The sequence below is a fragment of the Sylvia atricapilla genome, chromosome 22 (assembly GCF_009819655.1).
Source record: "Sylvia atricapilla isolate bSylAtr1 chromosome 22, bSylAtr1.pri, whole genome shotgun sequence".
Taxonomy (NCBI): domain Eukaryota; kingdom Metazoa; phylum Chordata; class Aves; order Passeriformes; family Sylviidae; genus Sylvia; species Sylvia atricapilla.
Window position 1 is genome coordinate 1,303,240 of NC_089161.1, and position 27,373 is coordinate 1,330,612.

At 43.9% G+C, this 27,373-nt stretch overlaps 1 protein-coding gene across 1 annotated transcript; it reads left to right on the forward strand.

Moving 5' to 3' along the window:
* Positions 1–6,251: 6,251 nt before the first annotated feature.
* On the forward strand, positions 6,252–19,254 carry SCNN1D (sodium channel epithelial 1 subunit delta). Its single transcript, XM_066334586.1, has 12 exons — positions 6,252–6,568; positions 8,195–8,432; positions 9,991–10,178; positions 11,073–11,176; positions 12,358–12,521; positions 13,821–13,919; positions 14,816–14,933; positions 15,790–15,868; positions 16,515–16,572; positions 17,042–17,097; positions 17,862–17,937; positions 18,922–19,254. The coding sequence occupies exons 1-12, from the start codon at positions 6,258–6,260 to the stop codon at positions 19,252–19,254; spliced, it is 1,824 nt and encodes a 607-aa protein (XP_066190683.1). The 5' UTR covers positions 6,252–6,257.
* The last annotated feature ends 8,119 nt before the right edge of the window (positions 19,255–27,373 follow it).

Here is a 27,373-nt window from a genome sequence, read left to right on the forward strand (position 1 = left end):
AATAAAAACCCCTTAAACCCCCACATTTTAAAGCAGGATTTTTAATTACAGCCCTACAGGACAATTTAAACATTTTGAAATTTAAAATACCTCAAAAAAACACCTTTTAAAGCAGAATTTTTAATAAAAAACCCCCAAAACCCCACATTTTAAGCAGAATTTTACATAAAAAAACCCCAAAACCCACATTTTTAAGCAACGAATGAAGTTTTTTTCCCCCTTTTTTCCTATCAAAATGATCGAGCAGAACCGGGATTTTTTTTTTTTCCTTAATTTTTTTTTGTCCTTATTTTTTTTTCAGGAAAACAAAAAATTCCTGGAGGAAATTCTGGAGGTTTGTTTTTTTTTTTTAATTTTTTTTTCCTCCTTATTTTTTTTTTTTTTCAGGAAAACAAAAAATTCCTGGAGGAAATTCTGGAGGTTTGTGTTTTTTTTATTATTATTTTTTTTTCCCTCCTTATTTTTTTTTTTTCAGGAAAACAAAAAATTCCTGGAGGAAATTCTGGAGGGTTTTTTTATTTATTTTATTTTATTTTATTTTATTTCTTCCCCCTCGGGGCTCTGCAGTGGTGAGGCAACTGGTCCTTGTGCAATAATTCCATTAATTCCGTTAATTCCATCGATCGTTGTGTTGGGTTTTTTTCCATTGCACAAGAGGGGGAAGGAGGTTCTCTGGGAGGTTTTTAATGAGGTTTTTTTTGTTAATTAACTCTTCACGTGGCTCTTCCTTCAACTGGGTTTCTTTTTTTTTATTATTATTATTTTTAATTAAAAATTTCAACCAGGTTTCTTTTTTTTCTCGTTAAAAAGTTTCAAGTGCATTTTTTTCCCATGAAAAAGTTTCTAAAATATTTTAAAAGTTCCTGAAATAAAATTAAAAAAACACAAAAAAACCCCCATTTTAAAGCAGAATTTTTAATAAAAAAAATCTCAAAACCCCCACATTTTTAAGCAGGATTTCTGATTTCTAAGTATCAAAATTAATTTGGGTTCTAAACTTCATCAGGTTTCAGGTAAATTTTTTGAAACTTCTTTTTAATATCAAAAAGGAGGAGAGCAAAGTTCTAGGAGTTTTTTATATTCATATAAAATATAAATGTATATATTTTTAAAATAAATATATTTATTTCTATATTTCTAAAGATATTTATTTCTATTTCTATAGGAGGTTTGTTTATATTTATAGAAAATTCGAGGAATTTTATCATCTTTTAAATAAGAATTTTTTTTTAAAAAAATGGAGAGGGATGTTTTGTGGTTTTTTGGGGGATTCTGGGAAAAAAATCCAGAGTGGGATTGAAATCCTTCACCTTTGTCCTTTTTCGCCTCTTTCCAACTCAAATTTCAGGAGAAATTTCGAAAATTTTTTTTGCAAATGTTGATATTTCTTATAATTGGGGCTCTAAACCTCATCTGGACCCCAAATATTCCCATTTTCGCCTTAAAAAAATCCCACAGAGCTGTTTTCCTTCTGTGAAAATATCAAAAGTTAATTTGGGTTATAAATTCCATCTAGACCCCAAATATTCCCATTTTTACCTGTAAAAAATCCCACAGAGCTGTTTTCCTTGTGGGACAGTATCAAAAAATAATTTGGGTTCTAAATTCCATCTAGACCCCAAATATTCCCGGTTTTACCTATAAAAAATCCCACAGAGCTGTTTTCCTTGTGGGAAAGTATCAGGAGTAGCGCTGGAATTTCTCCGAGGAGCCCCGGATCCGTTTCTCCGTCGTTTCTGCCGCTTTTTATCCAAAACACCATTTTAATGGGGTTGGGTTGGTTTGGGATTCACCTCAGCACCTGAATCCGGGATGGGATTGGGATGGGATTTGGGGTGAGAATGGGATGGGATTTGGGGTGGGATTGGGATGGGAATGGGGTTGGGATAGAATGGGATGGATTGGGATAGGATTGGGATGGATTGGGATGGGATTGGGATAGAACAGGATGGGATTGGGATGGTTTGGGATAGGACTGAGATGGGACTGAGATGGAATGGGATTGGGATGGGAATGGGATTGGGATGGGAATGGGATTGGGATAGAATGGGATGGATTGGGATAGGATTGGGATGGGACTGAGATGGGATTGGGATGGGACTGGGATAGAATAGGATGGGATTGGGATGGTTTGGGATAGGACTGAGATGGGACTGAGATGGAATGGGATTGGGATGGAATGGGACGGGGTTGGGATGGAATGGGACGGGGTTGGGGTTGGGATGGGATTGGGATGGGATGGGATTGGGATGGAATGAGATGGGATTGGGATGGTTTGGGATAGGACTGAGATGGAATTGGGATGGAATGGAACAGGATTGGGATGGAATGAGATGGGATTGGGATGGTTTGGGATAGGACTGAGATGGAATGGGATTGGGATGGAATGGAACAGGATTGGGATGGAATGAGATGAGACTGGGATGAAATTGGGATTGGGATGGAATGAGATGGGATTGGGATGGAACAGGATTGGGATGGAATGAGATGGGACTGGGATGGGATTGGGGTAGGATTGGGACAGGACTGGGATATAACAGGAAGGGATTGGGACAGAACAGGACGGGATCAGGATGGATTGGGACGGAATCAGCGATATTCTCAGAGGAGCCGCAGGAATTCCACACAAACCCATTAAAATTCCACCCAGGAATCCCATTCCCCAAACCCCTTTTGATACCTCCAATTCCCCGGGCTCCTGCCACCCTCTGAAAAAAAAAAACCCCAAAACCAAAGATCAAAACCCCAGATTTTCCTAGATGGGAAAACCCAGAGCGGGAAGAACATTCCGGAACCCCATTTCCCCAGAAACTATGACTGATGGCGAGGCGGGAAAACAAAACCACCGAGGTGACAACACCAGTGACACTTAACCCCGGCTCAGCTCCGGTGTCACCTCGCGTCGACCCGTCCGTCCAGTTCCTTCGCTTCCTATTATTCCCTGGATCGTGCTGGGAAATAAATTCCAGCTTCTCTTCCTCAAGCCCCGCCCCCTTTTTTTGGTGACGTCATCGATCCCCCATCCATAAAAAGCTGGAGAGATCCCGGAGTTTCTGCACTTCTGGAGCTCTGAGCTGGGGGTTGTCTTCTGCTCAGGGTTAAAGCCGAGTCTGGGGTTTGGTGGATTCTCTAAAGAGAAAAAAAATCAGAGTTTCGGTCAAGGTACGGTGGGGAAGGGGTTAATTTTGGTTAGAATTGGATTTTTTTTTTCTTTTTTTTAAATGTGTATTGGAGTTTTTGGGAAAGGAAAAAATATTGGGGTTTTTTTTAATGTGTATTGGATTTTTGGAGAAAAAATTGGATTTTTTTAATGTGTATTGGATTTTAAAGAATTGGAATTTTTTGTTAACTTGTATTGAATTTTTTGGGAAAAAAACCGCATTTTTGAATGTGTATTGAATTTTTTGGAAAAAATGGATTTTGTTAATGCACATTGAATTCTTGAAAAAAAAAATTGGATCTTTTTTTTTACTCTGTATTGAATTTTTTAAAAAAAAATTTATTTTTTTTGATTTCTCGATTACTTTGTTAATTTTCTTTTTTCATTCTGTGAATTTGAGCGATGCAGATTTGAAGGGGATGGATTGTAAAATCCCACTCAGAACGCCTGAAAACTGAATTATCTCTGAAAACCAGGTTTGGCCTGGGGCTTTTTAGAGGGTTGGGTTTGGTTTTTGTTTTTTTTAAATCAGTGTTTGATAAATTCTTTTAGCATTCTTTTTGGGTAATTATTCTTTTTATTCCACATTTCCTCTTGAGCAAGGAGTAGATTCTTGCAACACTCATTTTGGGTAATTATTCTTTTTACTCCACGTTTCCTCATGGAATAAAAAGATTTTTTTTTTTATTCCACATTTCTTCATGGAATAAAAAATCCTTTTTATTCTACATTTTCTCATGAAAAAGGAGTAGATTCTTGTAGCATTGACTTTGGATAATTATTTCTTTTATTCCACATTTCCCCATGGAATAAAAAATCCTTTTTATTCCAAATTTCCTCGTGAACAAGGAGTAGATTCTTTCAGCATTGATTTTGGGTAATTATTTCTTTTATTCCCCATTTTCTCACAGAATAAAAAGCATTTTTTATTCCACATTTCCTCATGGAATAAAATTCCTTTTTATTCCACATTTCCTCATGAGCAGGGAGTAGATTCTTGTAGCATTGACTTTGGGTAATTATTCCTTTTATTCCATTAAAAGGAATAATTATTCCATCCTTTAAAAAAATATTCTTTAGATTTTTTTATTTCCTCATGGAATAAAAAAAATCCTTTTTATTCCGCATTTCCTCAGAGCTTTAATTTCACCATCACAGAACCTCTTCCAACAATTCTTTTAATTCCTTCTTCTCTCCTCCATTCCAAACTTTACCTCTATATCCCTAAATTTATGATTTTTATTTTTTTTTTTTTTTAATTATTTGGAGCTCAGGTTGTCGCAAAGTTTGAACTCAGTCGAGTTCTTTTTAATGACATAATGGGCAGGGTGATTCACGAGCTGCTGTCAGGTTGGAAATTCACCTTAATTCCAAATGACAACTTAATTCCGTGTCATCTTCCGGCCTTGGGGATGTGCCAACGTCACTCCGGTGTCCCAAAGTGCTCAGAAAAAACTGGGATTAGCCCTGGAATTAGCACAGGAGATGTCTTGATTACTGAGAGGAGAAAAACAAAACAAAATCTGGGGTTTTATTTGTATTTATATCACTCTTTGGAATGATTTTTGGATTAAATTCCTATTTATGTGGCAAAATTTCCGTGCTCAGAAAAAACTGGGATTATCCCTGGAATTAGCACAGGAGATGTTTTAATTACTGGGGAAGGAAGAACAAAAAAAAAAAATAAAATCTGGATTTTTATTTGCATTTACGCCGCTTTTTGGGGTGATTTTGGATTTCCGTGCTGCCTTTTCACTGCTGGAAAATCCATTTGGAAAAACCCATTTGGAAAAGCCTCTTTGGAAAAGCCTCTTGGAAAAGGCCCTTTGGAAAAACCTGTTTGGAAAAGGCCCTTTGGAAAAAACCTCTTGGAAAAGCCTCTTTGGAAAAGCCTCTTGGAAAAAAACCCTTTGGAAAAAGCGCCGTTGGAAAATGTGCGTTGGGAAAAGGCCTCTTTGGAAATGGCCTATTTGAATCTGGAAATTTTTGGGGAAAAATTACATTTTTGGAAAAGCCTCTTTGGAAAAGACCTCTTTGGGAAAAGGCCTTTTTGGAAATGGCCTCATTGGAAAAGGCCCATTTGGGAAAAGCCCGTCTGGAAAAAGTTTCTTTGGAAAAAACCAGTTTGGAAGAGGCTTCTTTGGAGAAGGCTGGTTTGGAAAAGGGTCTTTGGAAGAGGTTTCTTATGATGAAAAGGCCCATTTGAAGACGGCATTTTTGGGAAAAAGGCCGTTTTGGAAAAGCCACTTCTTTGGGAAAAGTCTCATTTGGAAAAGGCTTCATTGGAACAAAAGCCACTTCTTTGGAAGACGCCTCTTTGGGAAACGGCGTCTTTGGGAAAAGGAGTCTTTGGAAAATTCCCATTTGGGAAGAGACTCTTTGGAAAAGGCCCATTTGGAAAAGGCCCATTTGGAACAAAAGCCACTTTTGGAAAAGGTCTCTTTGGGAAAAGCCTTTCCCTCGGATTAACCACCTCCTCCTCTTTGTCCCCATCCCCAGCAGGACCCGTAGAGGATGGATCCAGTGGGAGCAGAAAAAAGATGATTTTTTGGAAAAAAGGCGATTTTGGAAAAGGCTCCTGTGGGAAAAGGCTTTTTTGGGAAAAAAAGGCGGTTTTGGAAGAGCCTGTTTGGAAAAGGCGTTTCTGGAAGATATCTCTTTGGGAAAGGCCCATTTGGGAAAAGCTCGTTTGGGAAAAGGTCTCTTTGGAAAAAAATGGTTTGGAAGAGGGTTCTTTGGAGAAGGCCGGTTTGGAAAAGGCGTCTTTGGAAAAGTCCATAAGGATAACACTTCTCTGGAACACGTCTCTTTGGAAAAGGCCCATCTGAAGAAGGTGTTTTGGGGAAAAAGGCGGTTTTGGAAAAGGTTCTTTGGAAAAGGCTTCTTTGGGAAAAGGCCTCTTTGGGAAAAGGCCTCCTTAGAAAAGGCCTTTTTGGAAAAGACCCATTTGGAAAAGACCCATTTGGAAAAGGCCCATTTGGAAAAGACCCATTTGAAACAAAAGGCACTTTTGGAAAAGACCTCTTTGGGAAAAGCCTTTCCCTCGGATTAACCACCTCCTCCTCTTTGTCCCCATCCCCAGGAAGACCCGTAGAGGATGGATGTGGATCCAGCCGCCGCCAGGCAGGAAGGGCTGATCGAGCTCTACGGCTCCTTCCAGGAGATGTTCGAGTTCTTCTGCAAGAACACCACGATCCACGGCACCGTGCGCCTGGTGTGCTCGGGCAGGAACCGCATGAAGACGGCCTTCTGGAGCCTGCTGCTGCTGGCCAGCCTCGGCATGCTCTACTGGCAGTTCGCCCTCATGCTCCGCCAGTTCTGGGCCTACCCCGTGGTGCTCACCATGTCCATGCACTCCGAGCCAAAAATGTTCCCGGCCGTCACCGTCTGCAACCTGGATCCCTACAGGTGAGGTGGGCGTGGCTGAGGGGTTGGGAAGGGTCAGGGATTTGTCCCAAAGGGTTGGGAATGATGTAGGGGTGGAGTGTAAGGGGTTGGGAAGGGTCAGGGATTTGTCCCAAAGGGTTGGGAATGATGTAGGGGTGGAGTGTAAGGGGTTGGGAAGGGTCAGGGATTTGTCCCAAAGGGTTGGGAAAAAGGTGGGGATGGAGTCCAAAGGGGTTGGGAAGGGTCAGGGATCCATCCCAAAGGGTTGGGAAGGGTCAGGGATTCATCCCAAGGGGTTGGGAATGAGGTAGGGGTGGAGTCCAAGGGGTTGGGAATGGTCAGAGATACATCCCAAAGGTTTGGGAATGGTCAGGGATGCGTCCCAAAGGTTTGGGGATGGGCAGGGACGTGTCCCAAAGGGTTGGGAAGAGTCAGAGATACATCCCAAAGGTTTGGGAAGGGTCAGGGATGGATCCCAATGGTTTGGGAATGGTCAGGGATGTGTCACAAAGGTTTGGGGATGGTCAGAAATTCATCCCAAAGAGTTGGGAATGGTCAGGGATTCATCCCAAAGGGTTGGGAATGAGGTAGGGATGGAGTCCAAGGGGTTGGGAATGGTCAGGGATGCGTCCCAAAGGGTTGGGAAGGTTTGGGGATGGGCAGGGACATGTCCCAAAGGGTTGGGAAGGGTCAGGGATGGATCCCAATGGTTTGGGAATGGTCAGGGATTCATCCCAAGGGTTTGGGAATGGCCAGGGATGCGTCCCAAAGGTTTGGGGAGGGTCAAGGATGCCTCCCAGAGCTTTGGGAAGGTTTGGAAATGGTCAGGGATTAATCCCAGAGTTTTGGGAAGGTTTGGGAATGGTCAGAAATACATCCCAAAGGTTTGGGGAGGGTCAGGGGTGCATCCCGGAGGTTTGGGATAATACTGATTGCTTCTACTAATTTCTTTAACTGAAATCTTCACTCTTTAAATGGTGAACTCACTGTGTAAAATCTTCACTCTTTAAATTGTGAACTCACTGTGTAAAATCTTCACTCTTTAAATTGTGAACTCATGGTGTGAAATCTTCACTCTTTAAATTAACTCACTGTGTAAGATCTTCACTCTTTAGGTTCTTACCTCACTGTGGGATGGGAAAAGTGGGAATTTTGTCACCAGCTGAGGGTGCTGCTGGCAGGTTTGAGGTGGTCAGTGAACACCTGGCACAGCTGGACAGGATGGCAGAGGAATTACTGTGTAAAATCTTAACTCTTTAAATTATTAACTAATGGTGCAAAATCTTCACCCTTTAAATAGTGAACTCACTGTGTAAAATCTTCACTCTTTAAATTGTTAAGTCATGGTGTGAAATCCTCACTCTTTAAATTGTGAACTCACGGTGTGAAATCTTCACTCTTTAAATTGTTAAGTCACGGTGTGAAATCTTCACTCTTTAAATTGTGAACTCACTGTGTAAAATCTTCACTCTTTAAATTGTGAATTAATGGTGTGAAATCCTCACTCTTTAAATTGTGAACTCACAATATAAAATCTTCACTCTTTAAATTAACTCACTGTGTAAGATCTTCACTCTTTAGGTTCTTACCTCACTGTGGGATGGGAAAAGTGGGAATTTTGTCACCAGCTGAGGGTGCTGCTGGCAGGTTTGAGGTGGTCAGTGAACACCTGGCACAGCTGGACAGGATGGCAGAGGAATCCATCACCTTCCTCTATGGGATCAACACCTCGGCCGGGTTCTTCCACACGAAGGGCGGGAAGATCCACCTCCAGGCCTTGGCCAACGTCAGCAGCTCGGGCTTCAAACTCAGCCACAACTTCTCCCTGCTCAGGATGTCCGAGCTCAGGGCGGGGAAGAGACATTCCAGGGTGGGATTCCGGCTGGTGAGTGGGCTCCTGGTGGGATTTCTGTGGGATTTGAGCAGGAAAAGGATGGGGATTTGGGGATTCAACCCCAAATGGGGGAGCTCCAAGTGGTGTCCAAGGTGCAAGCAGCTCCTCAGGTCGGGAATTTTTTCTTCTTTCCAAGGACTCCAAGGAGCAGGTTTAATCCTGACGTGTCACCTCACATCCAAAGGGGTGATGATTGAATTCCTGCTCTGTCCTGGAGTCTCTCACCAGCGATTTTGGGGTGATTTTTGTCCCCCAGCCCTGTTCTTGGTCAATTTTGGGGTGATTTTTGACCCCCAGCCCTGTTCCTGACCAATTTTGGGGTGATTTTTGTCCCCCAGCCCTGTTCCTGACCAATTTTGGGGTGATTTTTGACCCCCAGCCCTGTTCCTGACCAATTTTGGGGTGATTTTTGTCTCCTTGCCCTGTTCCTGACCAATTTTGGGGTGATTTTTGTCCCCCAGCCCTGTTCCTGACCAATTTTGGGGTGATTTTTGTCCCCCAGCCCTGTTCCTGACCAATTTTGGGATGATTTTTGACCCCCAGCCCTGTTCCTGACCAATTTTGGGGTGATTTTTGTCCCTCCAGACCCCGAGGCCCTTCCCCTGAGTCAGAGCAGAGAAATTCTCTCTGGGCTCAGCTCACGACTCACGAACTGGAGAAAATATTCTACTTTTTTGGGGTAAAACCCAACAATTCTCATTCTCTGAGCATTCCTGTGCTTTTTCCCTGTGTCCGAGTGCCCAGCAGCTCTGAGGAGTAAAAAAACCCTAAAATAACCCAAAAAATTCCACTTTTTCAGTTAAAAACCAAAAAAATTCTCTACTTTTTTTGGGGAAAAAAAATTACAATTCTCATTCCTCAATCATCCCTGTGTTTTTTCCTTTTTGTTTCATTACCCAACAGCTCCAAGGAGTTAAAAAACCCTAAAATAACCCCCCAAAATTCCACTTTTTCAGGTAAAAACCCCCCAAAATTCCACTTTTTTCTGGGGAGGGTGGAAAAAAAATAGACAATTATCATTCTCTGAGCATCCCTGTGTTTTTTCCTTTTGTTTCATTGCCCAGCAGCTCCAGGGGTTAAAAATCTCTAAAATAACCTAAAAAATTTCCACTTTTTCAGGTAAAAACCCCCCAAAATTCCACTTTTTTCTGCGGGGGGTGAAAAAAAAATAGACAATTATCATTCCCTGAGCATCCCTTTGTTTTTTCCCTTTTGTTTCATTGCCCAGCAGCTCCGAGGAGTAAAAAAAACCTAAAATAACCCCCCAAAAATTCCACTTTTTCAGGTAAAAACCCCCCAAAATTCCACTTTTCTGGGGGGGGTGAAAAAAAAATAGACAATTACCATTCCCTGAGCATCCCTTTGTTTTTTCCTTTTTGTTTCATTGCCCAGCAGCTCCAGGGATTAAAAATCTCTAAAATAACCTAAAAAATTTCCACTTTTTCAGGTAAAAACCCCCCAAAAATTCCACTTTTTTATTTTTTTGCGGGGGGAAAAAAAGATGACAACTCATTCCCTGACCATCCCTGTTTTTTTCCTTGTATCCCAGTGCAACTCCACGGGTGGGAATTGCTTCCTGCAGACCTTCTCCTCGGGGCTGGACGCCCTCCAGGAGTGGTACAGGTTCCACTACATGAACATCATGGCCCGGCTGCCCCTGCCCGTCGCCGTGTCCCCGCAGGAGGAGCAGCACCTGCTCTACTCCTGCCACTACGACGGGGAGCCCTGCAGGCCCAGGTGGGCACCGGGGGTTATTGGGGGAGTTGAGGGTGATTTCTGCTTTTACAAACACAGACAGATGGGTTTAGGGTGTTCGGCGGGCTCGGGATTAAATCCGCAGCGGATTTCTCTTGATTTTCCGGTGAAATTCCAACAGTTCTCTGGATTTTCCAGTGAAACTCCATCAATTCTCTTGATTTTCCAGTAAAATTCCATCAATTCCCCTGATTTTCCAGTGAAATTACATACATTCTCTTGATTTTCCAGTGGAACTCTGTCAATTGTCTTGGATTTCCAGTGAAATTCTGTCAATTCTCTTGGTTTTCCAGTGAAACTCCATCAATCGTCTTGGTTTTCCAGTAAAATTCCATCAATTCCCCCGATTTTCCAGTGAAACTCCATCTATTCTCTTGGTTTTTCAGTGAAATTCCATCAATTCTCTTGGTTTTCCAGTGAAATTCCATCAAGTCTCTTGATTTTCCAGTGAAACTCCATCAGTTCTCTTGATTTTCCAGTGAAATTACATAAATTCTCTTGATTTTCCAGGAAAACTCAATCAATTCTCTTGATTTTCCACAGTTTTAGCAGCTCATTCCCATTTTCCCAAACACATCCAGCTTTGAATTAAAGTGTCTCCACACTCATAATTAATATTTAAACCCCCTACCAGTTCATTCTTGATTTTCCAGGAAAACTCCATCAAATCTCTCTTAATTTTCCAGTGAAATTACATAAATTCTCTTGATTTTCCAGTGAAACTCCATCAATTCTCTTGATTTTCCACACTTTTAGCAGCTCATTCCCATTTTCCCCAAACAGATCCCACTTTTAATTACACTCCTAATTAAATCCCCATCAAATCTCTCTTGATTTTTCAATAAATCCCCATTAAAAATTCTCTTTATTTCCCAGTGATTACATTCAGTTCCACCACCCAGTTTTTGGGAGCTGTTACACATTTAACAGCGAGGGGACGGATCCCTTTTGGACGGCCACAAAACCCGGAATTCCTTACGGTGAGTGAGACGTGCCCAAATGAGCTCAGGTTAATTGGATTAATTAAGTTTCTCCTCGGGGCAGGGTTTAGGGGCAGATTTAAGCCTCTCTTTTTGGGTGAGAGTATATTCTTATATTCTTCCAGTGTTTAGTGCAAGACCTTGGGGTTTCTTGGGGTTCATTTATAGGGCTTTTGGTATTATTTGTTATTAATTTATTTATTAGGGTCTAATTATTGTTTGTTATTTATTATTTATTGAGGGATTATTGAGGGTTGGGAATAGGAGCCGCTGTCACCAGGGCTCTAAGGATTAAAGATGGCTTTTCTGGGCTCCAAATGGAGGGATCCCAGAATGCAAATCTGGGGTTTTTATTTAGAGGGTTATTATTATTTATTATTTATTATTTGTTATTTGTTATTACTTATTTATTACTTATTATTATGGATTACGGATTAAAAATGGCTTTTCTGGGCTCCAAAATAAGGAATCCCAGAATGCAAATCTGGAGGTTTTGGGGTTTTATTTAGAGGGTTATTGTTATGTATTATGTATTATTTTTTTATGGGATTATTTATTATTTATTATGAGATTATTTATTATGGATGAAGGATTAATAATAGCTCTTCTGGGCTCCAAACGGAGAGATCCCAGAATGCAAATCTGGAACCCAAACCCCAAAATCAAGGATCTGATCAGTTCTATGGAGTTTGATCAGCTCTATGGGGTCTGCTCAGTTTTATGGGGTTTGATCAGTTCTGTAGGGTTTGATCAATTCTATGGGGTTTAATCAGCTCTGTGGGGATTGATCAGCTCTGTGGGGTTTGATCAGTTTTATGGGGTTTGATTAGTTTTATGGGGTTTGATCAGTTCTATGGGGTTTGATTAGTTTTATGGGGTTTGATCATATCTATGGGTTTTGATCAGTTCTATGGGGTCTGATCAGTTTTATGGGGTTTGATCAGTTCTATAGGGATTGATCAGTTTTATGGGGTTTGATCATATCTATGGGGTCTGATCAGCTCTATGGGGTCTGCTCAGTTCTATGGGGTTTGATCAGTTTTATGGAGTTTGATCAATTCTATGGGGTTTGATCGGCTCTATGGGGTTTGATCAGCCCTATGGGGTCTGGTCCATTCTGTGGGGTCTCATCCCTGTGGGCCCGCTCAGCCCCGTGCCCCGCGCTGTCCCCGTGTCCCCAGGGCTGTCCCTGCTGCTCCGGGCCCGGCAGAGGGGTCACATCCCGCTGCTGTCCTCGGTGGCCGGGGTCCGGGTGATGATCCACACCCACGGCCAGAGCCCCTTCCTGGAGCACGAGGCCTTCGACGTGCGCCCCGGGACCGCGGCCGCGCTGGGCATCCGGCAGGTGGGGACGGGATTGGGGAATAAATCACCCCAATGTGGGCTTTGGGGTGTCCTGGGACCCCAGTGTGGGGTTTGGGGTCCGGCAGGTGGGGACGGGATTGGGGAATAAATCACCCCAAATGTGGGGTTTGGGGTCCGGCAGGTGGGGACGGGATTGGGGAATAAATCACCCCAATGTGGGGTTTGGGGTGTCCTGGGACCCCAGTGTGGGGTTTGGGGAATAAATCATACCAAATGTGGGGTTTGGGGTGTCCTGGGAACCCAGTTTGGGTTTGGGGTGTCCTGGGATTCCAATGTGGGATTTGGGACATAAATCACCCCAGTGTGGGCTTTGGGGTGTCCTGGGACCCCAGTGTGGGTTTGGGGTGCCCTGGGAACCCCAAATGTGAGGTTTGGGAAATAATAAATCATCCCAATGTGGGGTTTGGCATCCAGCAGGTGGGGACGGGACTTGGGGTACTCGGGAACCCCAAATGTGGGGTTTGGGAAATAAACCATCTCAAACCAGCCCAAACCACCCCAAATTATCCCAAACTACCCCAAACCACCTCAAACCATCCCAAACCATCCCAAACCATCCCAAATTACCCCAAACCATCCCAAATTACCCCAAACCACCCCAAATTATCCCAAACCACCCCAAATCATCCCAAACCACCCGAAATCATCCCAAACCACCTCAAACCAGCCCAAACCAGCCCAAACCATCCCAAACCACCCCAAATCATCCCAAACCACCCAAAACCATCCCAAACCACCCCAAATTATCCCAAACCACCTCAAATCATCCCAAACCACCTCAAATCATCCCAAACCACCTGAAATCATCCCAAACCACCCCAAACTGTCCCAAACCACCCCAAACCGTCCCAAACCATCCCAAACCACCCCAAACCACCCCAAATTGTCCCAAACCATCCCAAACCACCCCAAACCACCCCAAACTGTCCCAAACCATCCCAAAACACCCCAAAACACCCCAAAACACCCCAAACCACCCCAAATTATCCCAAACCACCCCAAACTGTCCCAAATTGTCCCAAACCATCCCAAATTACCCCAAACCACCCCAAACCACCCCAAACCACCCCAAACCATCCCAAATCATCCCAAATCATCCCAAACCACCCCAAACCCAGATTTAGGACCCCACCAGGTGTGACACCTCCCCGGGGCTGGCACTGTCCCTTCTGCTGCCTCAAGGGACACCCAGATCAGGGTCCTCTCCTTCCTCTAGAGCTCTAATTAACCCCGCTAATGACTCGGGGCTCTAATTAACGACCCCGGCTGATCCCCACAGGACGAGGTGAAGCGCCTGGGAGGGAATTACGGGAAGTGCACGCGGGCTGGGGAGGACGTGAGCGTGGAGCTGCTCTACAACAGCTCCTACAGCCTGCAGGTAACGAGGCCGCCTCCGTTAGCCAGCCCCAAACTGGGAATTCTGGGTCAGCCAAATGGGGTTTCTCCTAAAAAGCTCCAGCCCAGAGATTTGCAAATTTTTTTTTATTATTTTTTGGTTGGTCGGTTGGTTCGGTTTGTTTTTTCCAAATTTTTATTTTTTTGGTTGAGTCAATTTTTTTTTTTTTATTATTAATTTTTGGTTGGTCGGTTGGTTGGTATGGTTTGGTTTTCCAAATTTTAAATTTTTTTTGTTTAATCAATTTTTTTTTTATTAGTATTATTTTTTGGTTGGTTGGTTTGGTTTGTTTATCCAAAAAAAATTTTTTTTGTTTAATCAACTTTTTTTTGTAGTTTATTCAAAAATCTTTTTGGTTTATCCATTTTTTTCCCCCTTTTCTCCTAAGATCGTCATGCTACAGAATTGGAAATATTTTTGGTTGTTTCCTTGTTTTGGGGCTTGTTTGGGGGATTTTGGGGGGTTTCTTTGGGTGGTTTTTTGTTTGTTTGTTGTGGGGGTTTTTGGTGTTTTTTGAAGGGGTTTTTTGTTGTTTTGGGGTTTTTTGGGGGGGCTTTTTTTGGGTTTTTTGGGGGGTATTTTTGGTTGGGGTTTTTTTTTGTTGAGTTTTTTTTTGCAGGGGATTTTTTGTGGAGGGTTTTTTGTTTGGTTTTTTGTGTTTTTTTGTTTTACTTTGGGGTTTTTTTGGGGGGGGGAGGATTTTGTTTGTTTGGGGGTTTTCGGGGTTTTTCCGGTGGCGTTTTTTGGGGGGATTTTTTGCTGGTGTTTTTTTTTTTTTTTTTCCTTTTTTTTTTTTTTTTTTTTTTTCCTTTTTTTTTTAAATCCAAATTTTTTATTTACTTCTCCAACATTTTTCCCCATTTTCCCCCCGTTCCCAGGCGTGCCTGCACTCGTGTTTCCAGCACACGATGCTCCGGGAGTGCGGCTGCGGATATTTGTATTTCCCTCTGCCCCCGGGGGCCCCGCGCTGCGACTACAACACACACCCGGCCTGGGGTGAGGGGAATCCGGGAAAATCCTGGGAAAATCCGGGAAAAATTTGGGAAAAAAATCCAGGAAAAATCTGGGAAAAAATGGGAAAAATCTGGGGGAAATCGGGGGAAAAAAATGGGGAGAAATGGGAAATTCTGGGTAAAGGGAAATCTCCAGGGTCCCATGCTGTGACTACAACACACACCCGGCCTGGGGTGAGGGGAATCCGGGAAAATCTGGGAAAAATCTGGGAAAAATTTGGGAAAAAAATCCAGGAAAAATCTGGGAAAAAAATGGGAAAAATCTGGGGGGAAAATCGGGGGAAAAAATGGGGAGAAATGGGAAATTCTGGGTAAGGGGAAATCCCGTGGCCCTGTGCTGGGACTACAGCACACACCCGGCCTGGGGTAGGGGGAAATCTGGGAAAATCCGGGAAAAATCTGGGAAAAATCTCGGGAAAATTTGGGAAAAAAATCCAGGAAAAATCTAGGAAAAAATGGGGAAAAAATGGGAAGATCCTGGAAAGAAATTGTGGGTAAAGGGAAATCCCCAGGGCCTTGCACTAGGACTACAACACACACCCGGCCTGGGGTGAGGGGGAAAAGTGGGAAAAATCTTGGAAAATCTGGGAAAATCTGGGGAAATCGGGGAAAATCCTGGGAAATTTAAGTCTTATTTTTTTTCCCCTTAATCTCTGCCTAAATCCGATTTCCTCGGCCTGGAATTTTAGGATTAAAATGTGATTTTTTTTTTTTTTTTAGGGAATTTCTGAACTGGGATTTTAGGATTTAATTCTGGGGTTGTTTTAGGATTTAAAGCTGGGTTTTTTGGGGTTTTTTTTTAAGGAATTACTGACCTTTTTTGCCCTCCTTTTTCCCAGGTCACTGTTTTTACCGGCTCTACAACAGGCTCAGGAATCACCACCTGAATTGTTTCCAGCAGTGCCCCAAACCCTGCAGGTGAGTCCCAAAAAACCCACCTGGAAATGCCAAAATTCCCTGGGAAATTCGTGGAGAAACGGGAACTGGGTGATGTCAGAGGTGATGAGGAAGTGAAAATGAAGAGAGCACTGAATTAAATGGAATTCAAATTGAATTGAATTGAATTAAAACTGAATTGAATGGAAATTGAATTAAAATGGAATTAAAATTTAAATTAAATTAAATTAAAATGGAATTAAATTGAATGAATTTAAATTAAATAGAATTAAATGAAATGAAATTGGATTAATTTAAATGAAATTTATTTCTATTAAATCAGGAGTTTATCCTTTTTTCTTTCAGTTTCTCCTCTTTTTTTACTGCGGGACGGTTTCAAAATGAAAAGAGAATTTTAAAGCAGAAAATCAAATAAATTTAAATTAAATTAAATCGAACTGAATTAAATCAAATCAGAATTTTATCCATGAAAGCAGAGAGGAGAAATTATTTAAATGACCCTGAAATGTTTAATTAAGCCCCACTCAAGTTTTTTGTGTCACTTTTGATCCTGGGAAGTTTTTCCCAAGGGTCTGAAGAGTTGCCCCAGGAATTTTTGGGATCAGGGAATTTTCCTGCTCGGAATTCCTCAGGTTTTTTTCCTGTTTTTTTTTTTTTCTCTCCTCAGGGAATCCCTGTACAAGGTCTCAGCTGGAACAGCCAAATGGCCCTCGGCAAAATCCCAGGTAAATCAATTCCCAAAATTCCAGATAAATTCCAAAAAAATCCCAGGTAATTTCCCAAAACATCCCAGGAAAATTTCCCCCAAAAGTCCCAGGAAAATTCCCAAAAAAATCCCAGGTATTTTAAAAAATAATTCCCAAAATATAATGAATATTCCAGCAACAAATATTCCAATGGAAACATTCCAATAGCAAACATTCCAATAATCAATATTCCAATAATGAATATTCCACTAATGAATATTCCAGTAACAAATATTCCAATGGAAACCTTCCAATAATGAATATTCTAATAATGAACACTCCAATAATGAATATCCCAATAACTGATATCCCAATAACCAACATTCCAATACCCAACATTCCAATCACCAATATCCCAATAACAAATATCCCAATAATAATATCCCAATAATTGATATCCCAATAACCAATATCCCAATAACCAATAACCCTAATCAATATCCCCCAGGACTGGGTGCGGCAGGCTCTGCGGCACCAGCACGGATACAACTCCACCAGCAGCAGGTAAATCCCGGGAATCCCAGTCCTGGATGAGGAGGGTGGGACAGGGAGGGCAATAAATCCCTGATAAATTCCCAATAAAACCCCAATAAATCTGAATAAACCCCGATAAATTCCCAATAACCCCCTGATAAATTCCCAATAAATCTGAATAACCCCCGATAAATTCCCAATAAACCCCTGATAAATTCCCACAGCCCAAGCTGGGAATGTCCCTCAGTGCCAACGGTGAATGTCCCTGTTGGGAATGTCCCGGTGCCAGTTGGGAATGTCCCATTGGGAATGTCCCATTGGGAATGTCCCGGTGCCAATTGGGAATGTCCTACTGGGAATGTCCCCCTGTGAGTGTCCCTATCGGGAATGTCCCTATTGGGAATGTCCCACTCAGAATGTCCCATTGGGAATGTCCCAGTGCCAATTGGGAATGTCCTACTGGGAATGGCCCCCTGTGAGTGTCCCTATCGGGAATGTCCCATTGGGAATGTCCCCCCTGTGAATGTCCCACTGGGAATGTCCCCACTGGGAATATCCCTCTGGGAATGTCCCATTAAGAATGTCCCCCTGTGTGTGTCCCATTAGGAATGTCCCTCTGGGAATGTCCCCACTGGGAATGCCCCCTGTGAGTGTTCCCAGTGCCAACCGGGAATGTCCCCCTGTGCATGTCCCACTGGGAATGTCCCCATTGGGAATGTCCCCATTGTGAATGTCCCACTGGGAATGTCCCTCTGGGAATGTCCCCGGTGCCAGGTGTCCCTGTGTCCCCGCAGGAGGGACATCGCCAAGGTCACCATCTTCTACCAGCAGCTGAACTACCAGGCCGTGCACGAGGCCCCGCTGCTCTCCGTACGTGTTCCCTTTGATTCCACAGGGGGATTCATCCACAGAAATTCATCCTTTGCCTTTGTTTCTATATGCTGAATAAATATCCGTATTTGTTTGTATGATAAGGTTAATTAATAACCCCTAGAAATTCATTGTTTGGCTTTATTTCTATATGCTGCATAAATATCCGTATTTGTTTGTATGATAAGGTTAATTAATAATCCCTAGAAATTCATTATTTAGCTTTGTTTTTATATGCTATATAAATATCTGTGTTTGTATGATAAGGTTAATTAATAACCTCTAGAATTTCATTATTTGGCTTTATTTTTATATCTATATAAATATCTGTGTTTGTTTGTATGATAAGGTTAATTAATAACCTCTAGAATTTCATTATTTGCCTTTATTTTAATATTCTATATAAATATCTCTATTTGTATGGTAAGGTTAATAATCCCTAGAAATTCATTATTTGCCTTTATTTTTATATGCTATATAAATATCCACAGAAAACTCCCAAAAAACCCCAAAACCCCAAACCCCCAAAAACTTAGTTCCCCACCTGAATTTTTTGGGAATTTTCTTTCCCAGAAGAACCTGCTGCTTGGAGTTTTGGGGTCGGTTTTGGGATTTTTTTGTTTAGGGAAATGATTGGGATAATAAACCACTGATCCAATATACTCCAGATCTGAGTGTGAGGAATAGAGAGAGCACAGAAAACACAAAAAACCCCAAAACCCCCAAAAACTCTTTTCCCCACCTGAATTTTTTGGGAATTTTCTTTTCCAGGAGAACCTGCTGCTTGGAGTTTTGGGGTTGGTTTTGGGATTTTTTTGTTTAGGGAAATGATTTGGGATAATAAACCACGGATCCAATATACTCCAGATCTGAGTGTGAGGAATAGAGAGAGCACAGAAAACTCAAAAAACCCCAAAACCCCGAACCCCAAACCCCCATAAACTCCGTTCCCTGCCTGAATTTTTTGGGAATTTTCTTTTCCAGGAGAACCTGCTGCTGTCCAGCATGGGCAGCCAGTGGAGCCTGTGGTTCGGCTCCTCCGTGCTCTCCGTGGTGGAGATGCTGGAGCTGCTCGTGGACACCTTGGCCCTGTCCCTCCTCTTCCTCTTCCAGAGGCTGAAGGCCAGGAGGGTCCCCGAGGCCACCCCTGGGGTCACCCTGGCCCTGGAAAACCCCCAGGAGCAGCCTGGGAAGGAGCAGGAAGGGTTTGGGAATAGCCTCGGGATCCAGATGTGCCCAGAGGTGCTGCAGGAAGGGTTTGGGAACTGCCAGGAGACGGATTTGGGAGAGGGGAGAGGAGCTGAGGGGGTTCTGTGAGCCTGGATCCTCCTGGTGCCGCTGGAAAAGGCCCAGGGAGCTCCTGGATCCACAGCTGGAGCTGGAAATGCTGGGAATTCTCCTGGCCCACAGCTGGGAATGTGACAGGGACATCCTGGATCCACAGCTGGAGCTGGGAATGCTGGGAATTCTCCTGGCCCACAGCTGGGAATGTGACAGGGACATCCTGGATCCACAGCTGGAGCTGGGAATGCTGGGAATTCTCCTGACCCACAGCTGGAAATGTGACAGGGACATCCTGGATCCACAGCTGGGAGATCTGACTGGGCTTCGAATTCCCTAAATTCTGCTGGAAAAACCCCAGGGATTTCCTGGATCCTCTCCTGAGTGTGGAAATGTTTGGGATTCTCCGGATCCACAGCTGGAAAAGGCCCAGGGACATCGTGGATCCACAGCTGGGAGATCTGACTGGGCTTCGAATTCCCTAAATTCTGCTGGAAAAACCCCAGGGATTTCCTGGATCCTCTCCTGGGAGCTCCCTGAGCATGGAAATGTTTGGGATTCTCCGGATCCACAGCTGGAAAAGGCACAGGAACATCCTGGATCCACAGCTGGGGCTGGAAATGTTTGGAATTCCTTTAGTTCTGCTGGAAAAGGCGCAGGAACGTCTTGGATCCTCTCCTGAGAGCTCTGACTGTGTTTGGAATTCCCAAAAAACCTCCTGGGCTCTGATCCCACCTGGAATTCCCAAAACAAACCTCCTGGAATTCCCCAAATTCCCCCAGGAATTCCCCAAATCCCACCTGGAATTCCCTCCAGGAAATTCCCACCGGGTCTGGCTCTTCCAGAGGGAAATAAAAAGACAAAAAAAAAAAAGCTTTAAAAAAATTCCTTTTTTATATCCCAGGAAAATCATCAGATTCCTGGAATTTTGTTGGGGTTTTCGTGGCAGAATTCCCCTTGGGAAGCAGAAATAATGTGAATATTTAATTTATCTGGGCACAAAACCAAATAAAAAACACCCACAATTTTAATTTTTATTTTCCTCTGTTGGAACCTTGTAGGGAACAAAAAAAACCCAAAAAAGAACCCCCCCAAAAAAAACCAACCCCAAAAAAACCCCCACACCCCAAAACCCCCCAGATTTTGATTAATTTATTTTTTTTAATAATAATAAAACGCTCTAAAAACAAAACTTTGCTTGGAATTTATTTCAACTTCAGCTGATATTTGGAGATTTTTTTTTTTTTAATTTTTTTTTGCCTGGTTTTTATTCCCAAACCCGAAAATTTGGCACAAACAAATCCAAATCCTGGTTTTTGGCTGCTGCCGTCGCTGACGAGCCTCACACGGATTTTTGAGCCTCAAATTTAATTTAGAAATGAAACTGAGCAGGAGCAGGGAAGGAATTGATCCGGATTTCCTGTAATTCTGCAATTCTGGGGGTAATTAACACCTTCACGTCATTAATTATGGCCCTGAATTCCCATTTCTGAGGGCATTTATTTCAGTTTTTAATACCTGAACTATTTTTTTTTTCCTGGGGGTAATTAACACCTTAATGTCATTAATTATGGCCCTGAATTCCCATTTCTGAGGGGATTTATTTCACTTTTTAATACCTGAATTCGTTTTTTTTAACCTGCTGATGAAGCAGAAGGGAACAGAGAGTCACAGAAACCCCAAAACCAAAACAAAAACCCAAAAACACCCCAACCCCCCCCCCAAACAACCCCCAAAAAACCCAAACAACATCCAAAAAAACCCCAAAATAAAAAGCAGATTTTTTTTTTAATGTGTCGTTCAGCTTAAAAACGGGCTGAAAAATGCAGATTTTGGTGGATCCAGGTCACAAGAAACGAAACTGAGCAGGAGCAGGGAAGGAATTGATCCAGATTTTTATTCAAGGAGTTTTTCAGGGGAGGAGGAGGAGGAAGAGGAGAAGAGCACAGCGACAGTTTTGGGGTTTTTTTGTCCAAAGGGGTCACAGGACGAACGTTCCCGTTTGAAATTCCTGAATTTCTGGGTCCCAGAGGTGCAGGAGCTCCGGGAGGGGCAAGGGGAGGAAAAAACTGCCCAAAAATGATCCCGAGGGGAGGGAGGGAGGTCACTGACAGCCAGGGCACAGGGATGGAGGTGGCCAAAAAATCCTCTGAGGTGGCCAAAATATCTCTGAGGTGGCCAAAAAATCCACTGAGGTGATCAAAAAAATCTTTGAGGTGGCCACAAAACCTCTGAGATGGCCCAAAAATCCACTGAGGTGGCCCAAAAATCCACTGAGGTGGCCAAGGAACCTCTGAGGTGGCCCAAAAATTTCTGAAGGGGCCAAATATCCACTGAGGTGGCCAAAAATGATCTCTGAGGTGGTCCAAAAATTTCTGAGGTGGCCAAAAAAACCTCTGAGGTGGCCAAAAAGGATCTCTGAGGTGGCCAAAAATCCACTGAGGTGGTCAAAAAAACTCTGAGGCGGCAAAAAAACCTCAGAGGTGGCCAAAGGATCTCTGAGCTGGCAAAAAAATCCCTCTGAGGCGGCCACAAAGGGGCTCTGAGCTGGCCAAAATCCTCTGAGGTGGCCAAAGAAACCCTCTGAGGTGGTCAACGAACCTCTGAGGTGGCAAAAATAATCTCTGAGGTGGCCACAAAACCTCTGACGTGGCCAAAAGTCCACTGAGGTGGCCAAGGAACTTCTGAGGTGGCCAAAATGGATCTCTGAGCTGGCCAAAAATCCCCCTGAGATGGTCAAAATCCCTCTGAGGTGGCCACAAAACCTCTGAGATGGCCACAAACCCTCTGAGATGGTCAAAATGGATCTCTGAGATGGCAAAAAACCTGAGCTGGCCAAAAAAGTCCCTCTGAGATGGTTGAAAATCCTCTGAGGCGGACAAGGAACCTCTGAGCTGGCCAAAAAGGGCCTCTGAGCTGGCCAAAAATTCTCTGAGATGGCCAAAAAGGATCTCTCCGTGTCCCTGTGGTGGTCCCTGTCCCTGTCCCCATCCCTGTCCCCACAGCTGGGACACGAGCCTGAGCCAGCCCTGGTATAAAATCCTCCAATCCCATTTTTTTTGGTTTTTTTTTTTCCTCCTTTAAAATCCTCTCAGGAATTTCCCATCTCAGAGGCCCAGAAATAACCTGAAATAATCCCGAATTTCAGCCCAGAGGGAAGGTTGGGAATCCATCGGATTCTCTGATCTCCCAATCCCAAAAATCCCCCCTGCAGCTCTTTCCTGGAAGCCACAACGTCATTAATTTAATGAGCCCAGATTATTTTTTTTCAATTAAAAATTCCATTCACAGCTCAGCCTCTCACATCTTTTGTTTTGGGATTTTTTGAGGGGTTTTTTGGTTAAAGGCATAAAATCCTCCAATCTCATTTTTTGTTTTTTTGGGGTTTTTTTCCCCTTTAAAATCCTCTCAGCAATTTCCCATCTCAGAGGCCCAGAAATAACCTGAAATAATCCCAAGTTTCAGCCCAGAGGGAAGGTTGGACGTTGGGAATCCCTTGGATTTAAACCCAGAAATCCAAACCCAGACCGGATCCAAGTCCAGGCACTTGGGGTCAAATTTAAAAAAAAAAAAAAGGGAGACAAAAATTCCCCCAGATTCCCCCCTCAAAAAACACAAAATAAAATTCCCAAGGATGGAGGATCCAGGGGGAATTTGGGCACTTTTTTGTTTTCCAGACCAAAGCAAATCCCTCCTGCTCAAGCGTGGTGAAATCCAGAGAAAACTCTCCCACCCTTGGGAAAAACAAAAGGGAGACTGAAAAATCCAGAAAAAATCGTTTTAGGGGCATCAAATATTCCATTAAAAAAACCCCATAAAACACAAACCCGGCTGCGTTTGAGGCGGGGAAAAAAAAACCCCAACAAAATGTTAATTTTTAATTTTTTTTCACCTTCCTCAGAGCCTGGAAATGGATTTTCCTTGGCCGAAATTAAAATTTTCCTGCGCATCTTCCCCTCTGAAATCCGGAGCACACATTTGTCCCCCCACAGACCAACCCCCAGAGGAGAAATAAAAATCCAGACGGGGAGAAATGATCCCTTAATGTGATTTTTTTTTTTTTCCTAAAGAAATTGTGTTTTACACCTCAGGAGCCGTGTGGTGAAAATAGAAAAGGGAAAAGAGAGGAGGGAAAAAAGGGAAATTAGGAAGAGGGGGGATAAAAAAAAAAAAAAAAGGCAGATTTGGGAGAAATATTCCCTAACAAACGCCACCGAAATCAAACAAAACCAAAACAATAAAAAAAGAATCAAATCAAACGTTAAATACAGACCAAACTGTATTGAATGAAAATTGCACTAAGTCCTCTGGGCACATCAATAATAAGAATAAATTAAATACTTAACAATTCCACGGATTTTTTTTTTTTTTTAAAAAAAAAGAAAAATTAAAAGAACAAAGCACAAAAATAAAACCAACCCAAAAAAACCCCACCCCAAACCCCCAATAAACAAAAAAACATTTAAAACCCCTCCCCAAAATACTGTCAGGTAGGAAAAGTGCACCGAGTTTGTTATTTTTTTTTTCTTTTTTTTGTCGTTTTTTACATCTAAATCAAAGTACCAACAACGTGTGTCAATAAATCCATTGTCTCGCTTTTTCGCAGCCGTATTTACAAGGTTCTTTCTTTTCTTTTTTCCTTTCTTTCTTCCCGACTTTCTGTCCTTCAGCAGAGTCTGGAGCTTCCAGGACGGGATTTCTGCCGGAATTCCCAGGGGAAAACAGGGAAATAAAGTGACTCCAAAAGCGGGAGCTGCTTTCAAACCGGCGGGGGATTGAAAACCAGTCTGAAAACCAGCTTCAAAACCAGTTATTTGAAAGCCAGTTATTTGAAAACCAGCTTCAAAACCAGTTTGAAAACCAATTTCAAAATCAGTTTGAAAATCAGTTTGAAAAACCAGTTTGAAAACGAGTTTGAAAACGAGTTTGAAAACCGGTTGGAAAACCAGTTGGAAAATTACTTTGAAAATCAGTTTGAAGACCAGTTATTTGAAAACCGATTTGAAACCCAGTTGGAAAACCATCTTGAAAACCAATTTAAAAACCAGTTATTTGAAAATCACTTTGAGAATCAGTTTGAAAACCAGTTTAAAACCCAGTTGGAAAATCAACCTGAAAACCAATTTCAAAACCAGTTGGAAAACCAATTTCAAAACCAGTTGGAAAACCAGCTTAAAACCAATCTGAAAACCAACTATTTGAAAACCAGTTTGAAAACCAGCTTCAAAACCAGTCCGAAAAACAACTCGAAAATCACTTGGAAAAATCAGTTTCAAAAATCAGTTCGAAAACCAATTTGAAAACCAGTCGTTTGAAAACCCCTTTGAAACCCAGTTGAAAGACCAGTTGAAAACCCACTTTGAACCCCAGTTATCTGAAAACCAGTTTGAAGACCAGTCTGGAGTCGTTGTGCAGGTTAAAGAAACCCCAAAACGCCCGAGCTGAAGTCCCCGGGCGGGGCAGGACCGTGGCACTGCTGGGAATTTTCTCTCCCCGGAGTTTGGAAGGAGCTCGGGAAGATTCTGGAGGAGGAATCAGCACCAGGAAAGGCCCAAGGGGACGAGGCCGGACCCCAAATCCAGGAGGGAATTCCCTGCAGGATCCTCAGCCGGGATCAGAGCGGGATTTGGGTTCCTGGAGAGCTCCAGGGGCTGGGGGTGTCCTGCTGAGGGGACACTCGGATTTGGGGATGGATTTGGGATCAGGAGCAGCACCACAACTTCCAACCCTGTGCCAGCAGCAGCAGGGATTGGATTTAGGATCAGGAGCAGCTTCCAGCCCCGTCCCAGCTGGGCCAGGAGCAGCCAGGACTCGGATTTTGGGGTGGATTTGGGATGGATTTAGGATCAGGAGCAGCTTCCAGCCCCGTCCCAGCTGGGCCAGGAGCAGCCAGGACTCGGATTTAGGGATGGATTTAGGATGGATTTAGGATCAGGAGCAGCTTCCAGCCCCGTCCCAGCCGGGCCAGGAGCAGCCAGGACTCGGATTTTGGGGTGGATTTGGGATCAGGAGCAGCACCACGACTTCCAACCCCATCCCAGCTGGGCCAGGGCTGCAGGGATTGGATTTAGGGTTGGATTTGGGATCAGGATCAGCCTCCAGCCCCATCCCAGCTGGGCCAGGAGCAGCCAGGACACTGCTCAGCACTGGCTTTGAAAGTTTTAAACTCTGGCTTTTCTAAACTTTTAATCCTGTTTTTTTTTTTAATTCCTCATCCCAAAACTCCGATGGGAACTGAGATTGCACAGGCAGAAAAAGGCAGGAAAATCAGCTCTTTCCTAAAGGAATCAGGAATTTCCCTGAGCCAAGGCGGAGCCAGAGCAGGTTCTGGATGTGCAGGAGGATCCCGAGGCTGAGGAGCTGCTCCCCCCAAACCCAAGGAGACAATTCCAGCCCCGGGAACAAAACCCTGCCCAGGCTTCTGAGGCCGGGGAGCGAAAACATCAAAAATTCCAGAGGGGATGGGATGAGAAATCGGAAGGATTTGGGATCTGCCGATGGTTTGGAGGGTGGGGGAATTCCACTGGGGATTCCTGGGAGGATCCCAGGACGATCCCTGGGGCCTGGATGTCGCCCCCAAATCCTGACAAACTCTGGTGCCAACTGGGAAAAAGCTCCGACCTCCAGGCAGGAGTCCAGAGGTCCCTAAATCCTCCTGAGGTGGGACGAGACAGCTCCAGAGACAGAAAAAAGGAGATTCCAGAGATCCCTAAACCCTCCTGAGGTGGGATGAGACAGCTCCAGAGACAGAAAAAAGGAGATTCCAGAGATCCCTGGGCTCCCTAAACCCTCGAGACAACTCCAGAGACAGAAAAAAGGAGATTCCAGAGATCCCTGGGCTCCCTAAACCCCCCCAAAATGGGATGAGACAGCTCCAGAGACACCAACAAAGCAGAACCACGTTCCTTCACTGCAGGTGAGAGAGTCAGGGGAGGGAAAAAAAGGAGAAAGCCACCAAAATTCTGCTGCTCCTTGGAGCTGAGGAGATGCTCCAGCACAGAGGGGGAACAGGAGGGCGGAATTCCCTTCCATGGAAGCCGAAGGGAGCAGGGAATGGAGGGAAAGGGAATTCACAGTCCCTGGATGTGTTTAGAAAAGGATTGGTGGGGTGAGGTTCAAGTGAGGCTTTAGGGCTGGGATGGATTTGATGATCCTGAAGGTCTCTTAGGACCTGGGATTCTGGGATTTTGGGGTTCTGGGATTCTGGGGTTGTGGGGTTCTGGGATTCTGGGGTCCTGTGATTCAGGGATTTGGGATTTTGTGATTCTGGGATTCTGTGATTTGGGATTCTGGGGTCCTGTGATTGTGGGATCCTGAGATTTGGGGGTTCTGGGGTCCTGTGGTTCTGGGGTTTTGGGGTTCTGTGAAATCACTCCGAGCAGCTGGAGCTGGTTCCCCTCCCTGCCCCGAGCCCATCGCCAGCGACGAGCTGCTCCTGGCTGCAGGGATCAGTGCTGCTGCTGCCAGAATTCCTGGGGATGGGAATCCTGGGGGACGGGAACCCTTCCAGGAATGCCTTGGGAAGGGAGCAGGGCAGCCATGGCTTTGAGCAGCCAACACCCAGGGCAGCAAACGAGGGAGCGTGGCTGGTTTAGTCCTGAGAGCAGAGGAAGGTGAGGAGCTGGAGCTCCCAACCCCAATCCCAATCCCAATCCCAATCCCAATCCTGCTGGGCCTCTGCAGCATCCCTGCCCCTAAACCACCCCAGAGTCCTCCCAGGGGCAGAGCAGGCTCCAAGGCTGGATCCCTGCCGGAATTCCAAGTCAACAGCTGAGGGACAGCTCTGTCTGCTCCTGGTGTCTGTGACTCTCTCCTGGTCACTGGAGCTTTTTCCTTTTCTTCTATTTTGAATATTTTTTTTTCCTTTTTCCTTTTTTTTCCTTTTTTTTTTTTTTTTTTTTTTTTGGTGTGTTTTTAGACCCTAAGCTCATCTCTCTCTCACCACACACTCCAGCCCACGGCCAGATCACACCCCGGGGAAGGCTCCTACTCCAAAAAAAAAAAACCCACCCCAGAAAAATTAAACAAAAATTATCCAACCATCCAGTAGTCAAACATGAGAACCAAAATCTCACAGACGGGGGGAAAAGAGGGGAGAAAAAGAAACCCCCTCGGCCTTCCTGAGGGCAGCTCAACCCGAGGGGTGCAGGCATCC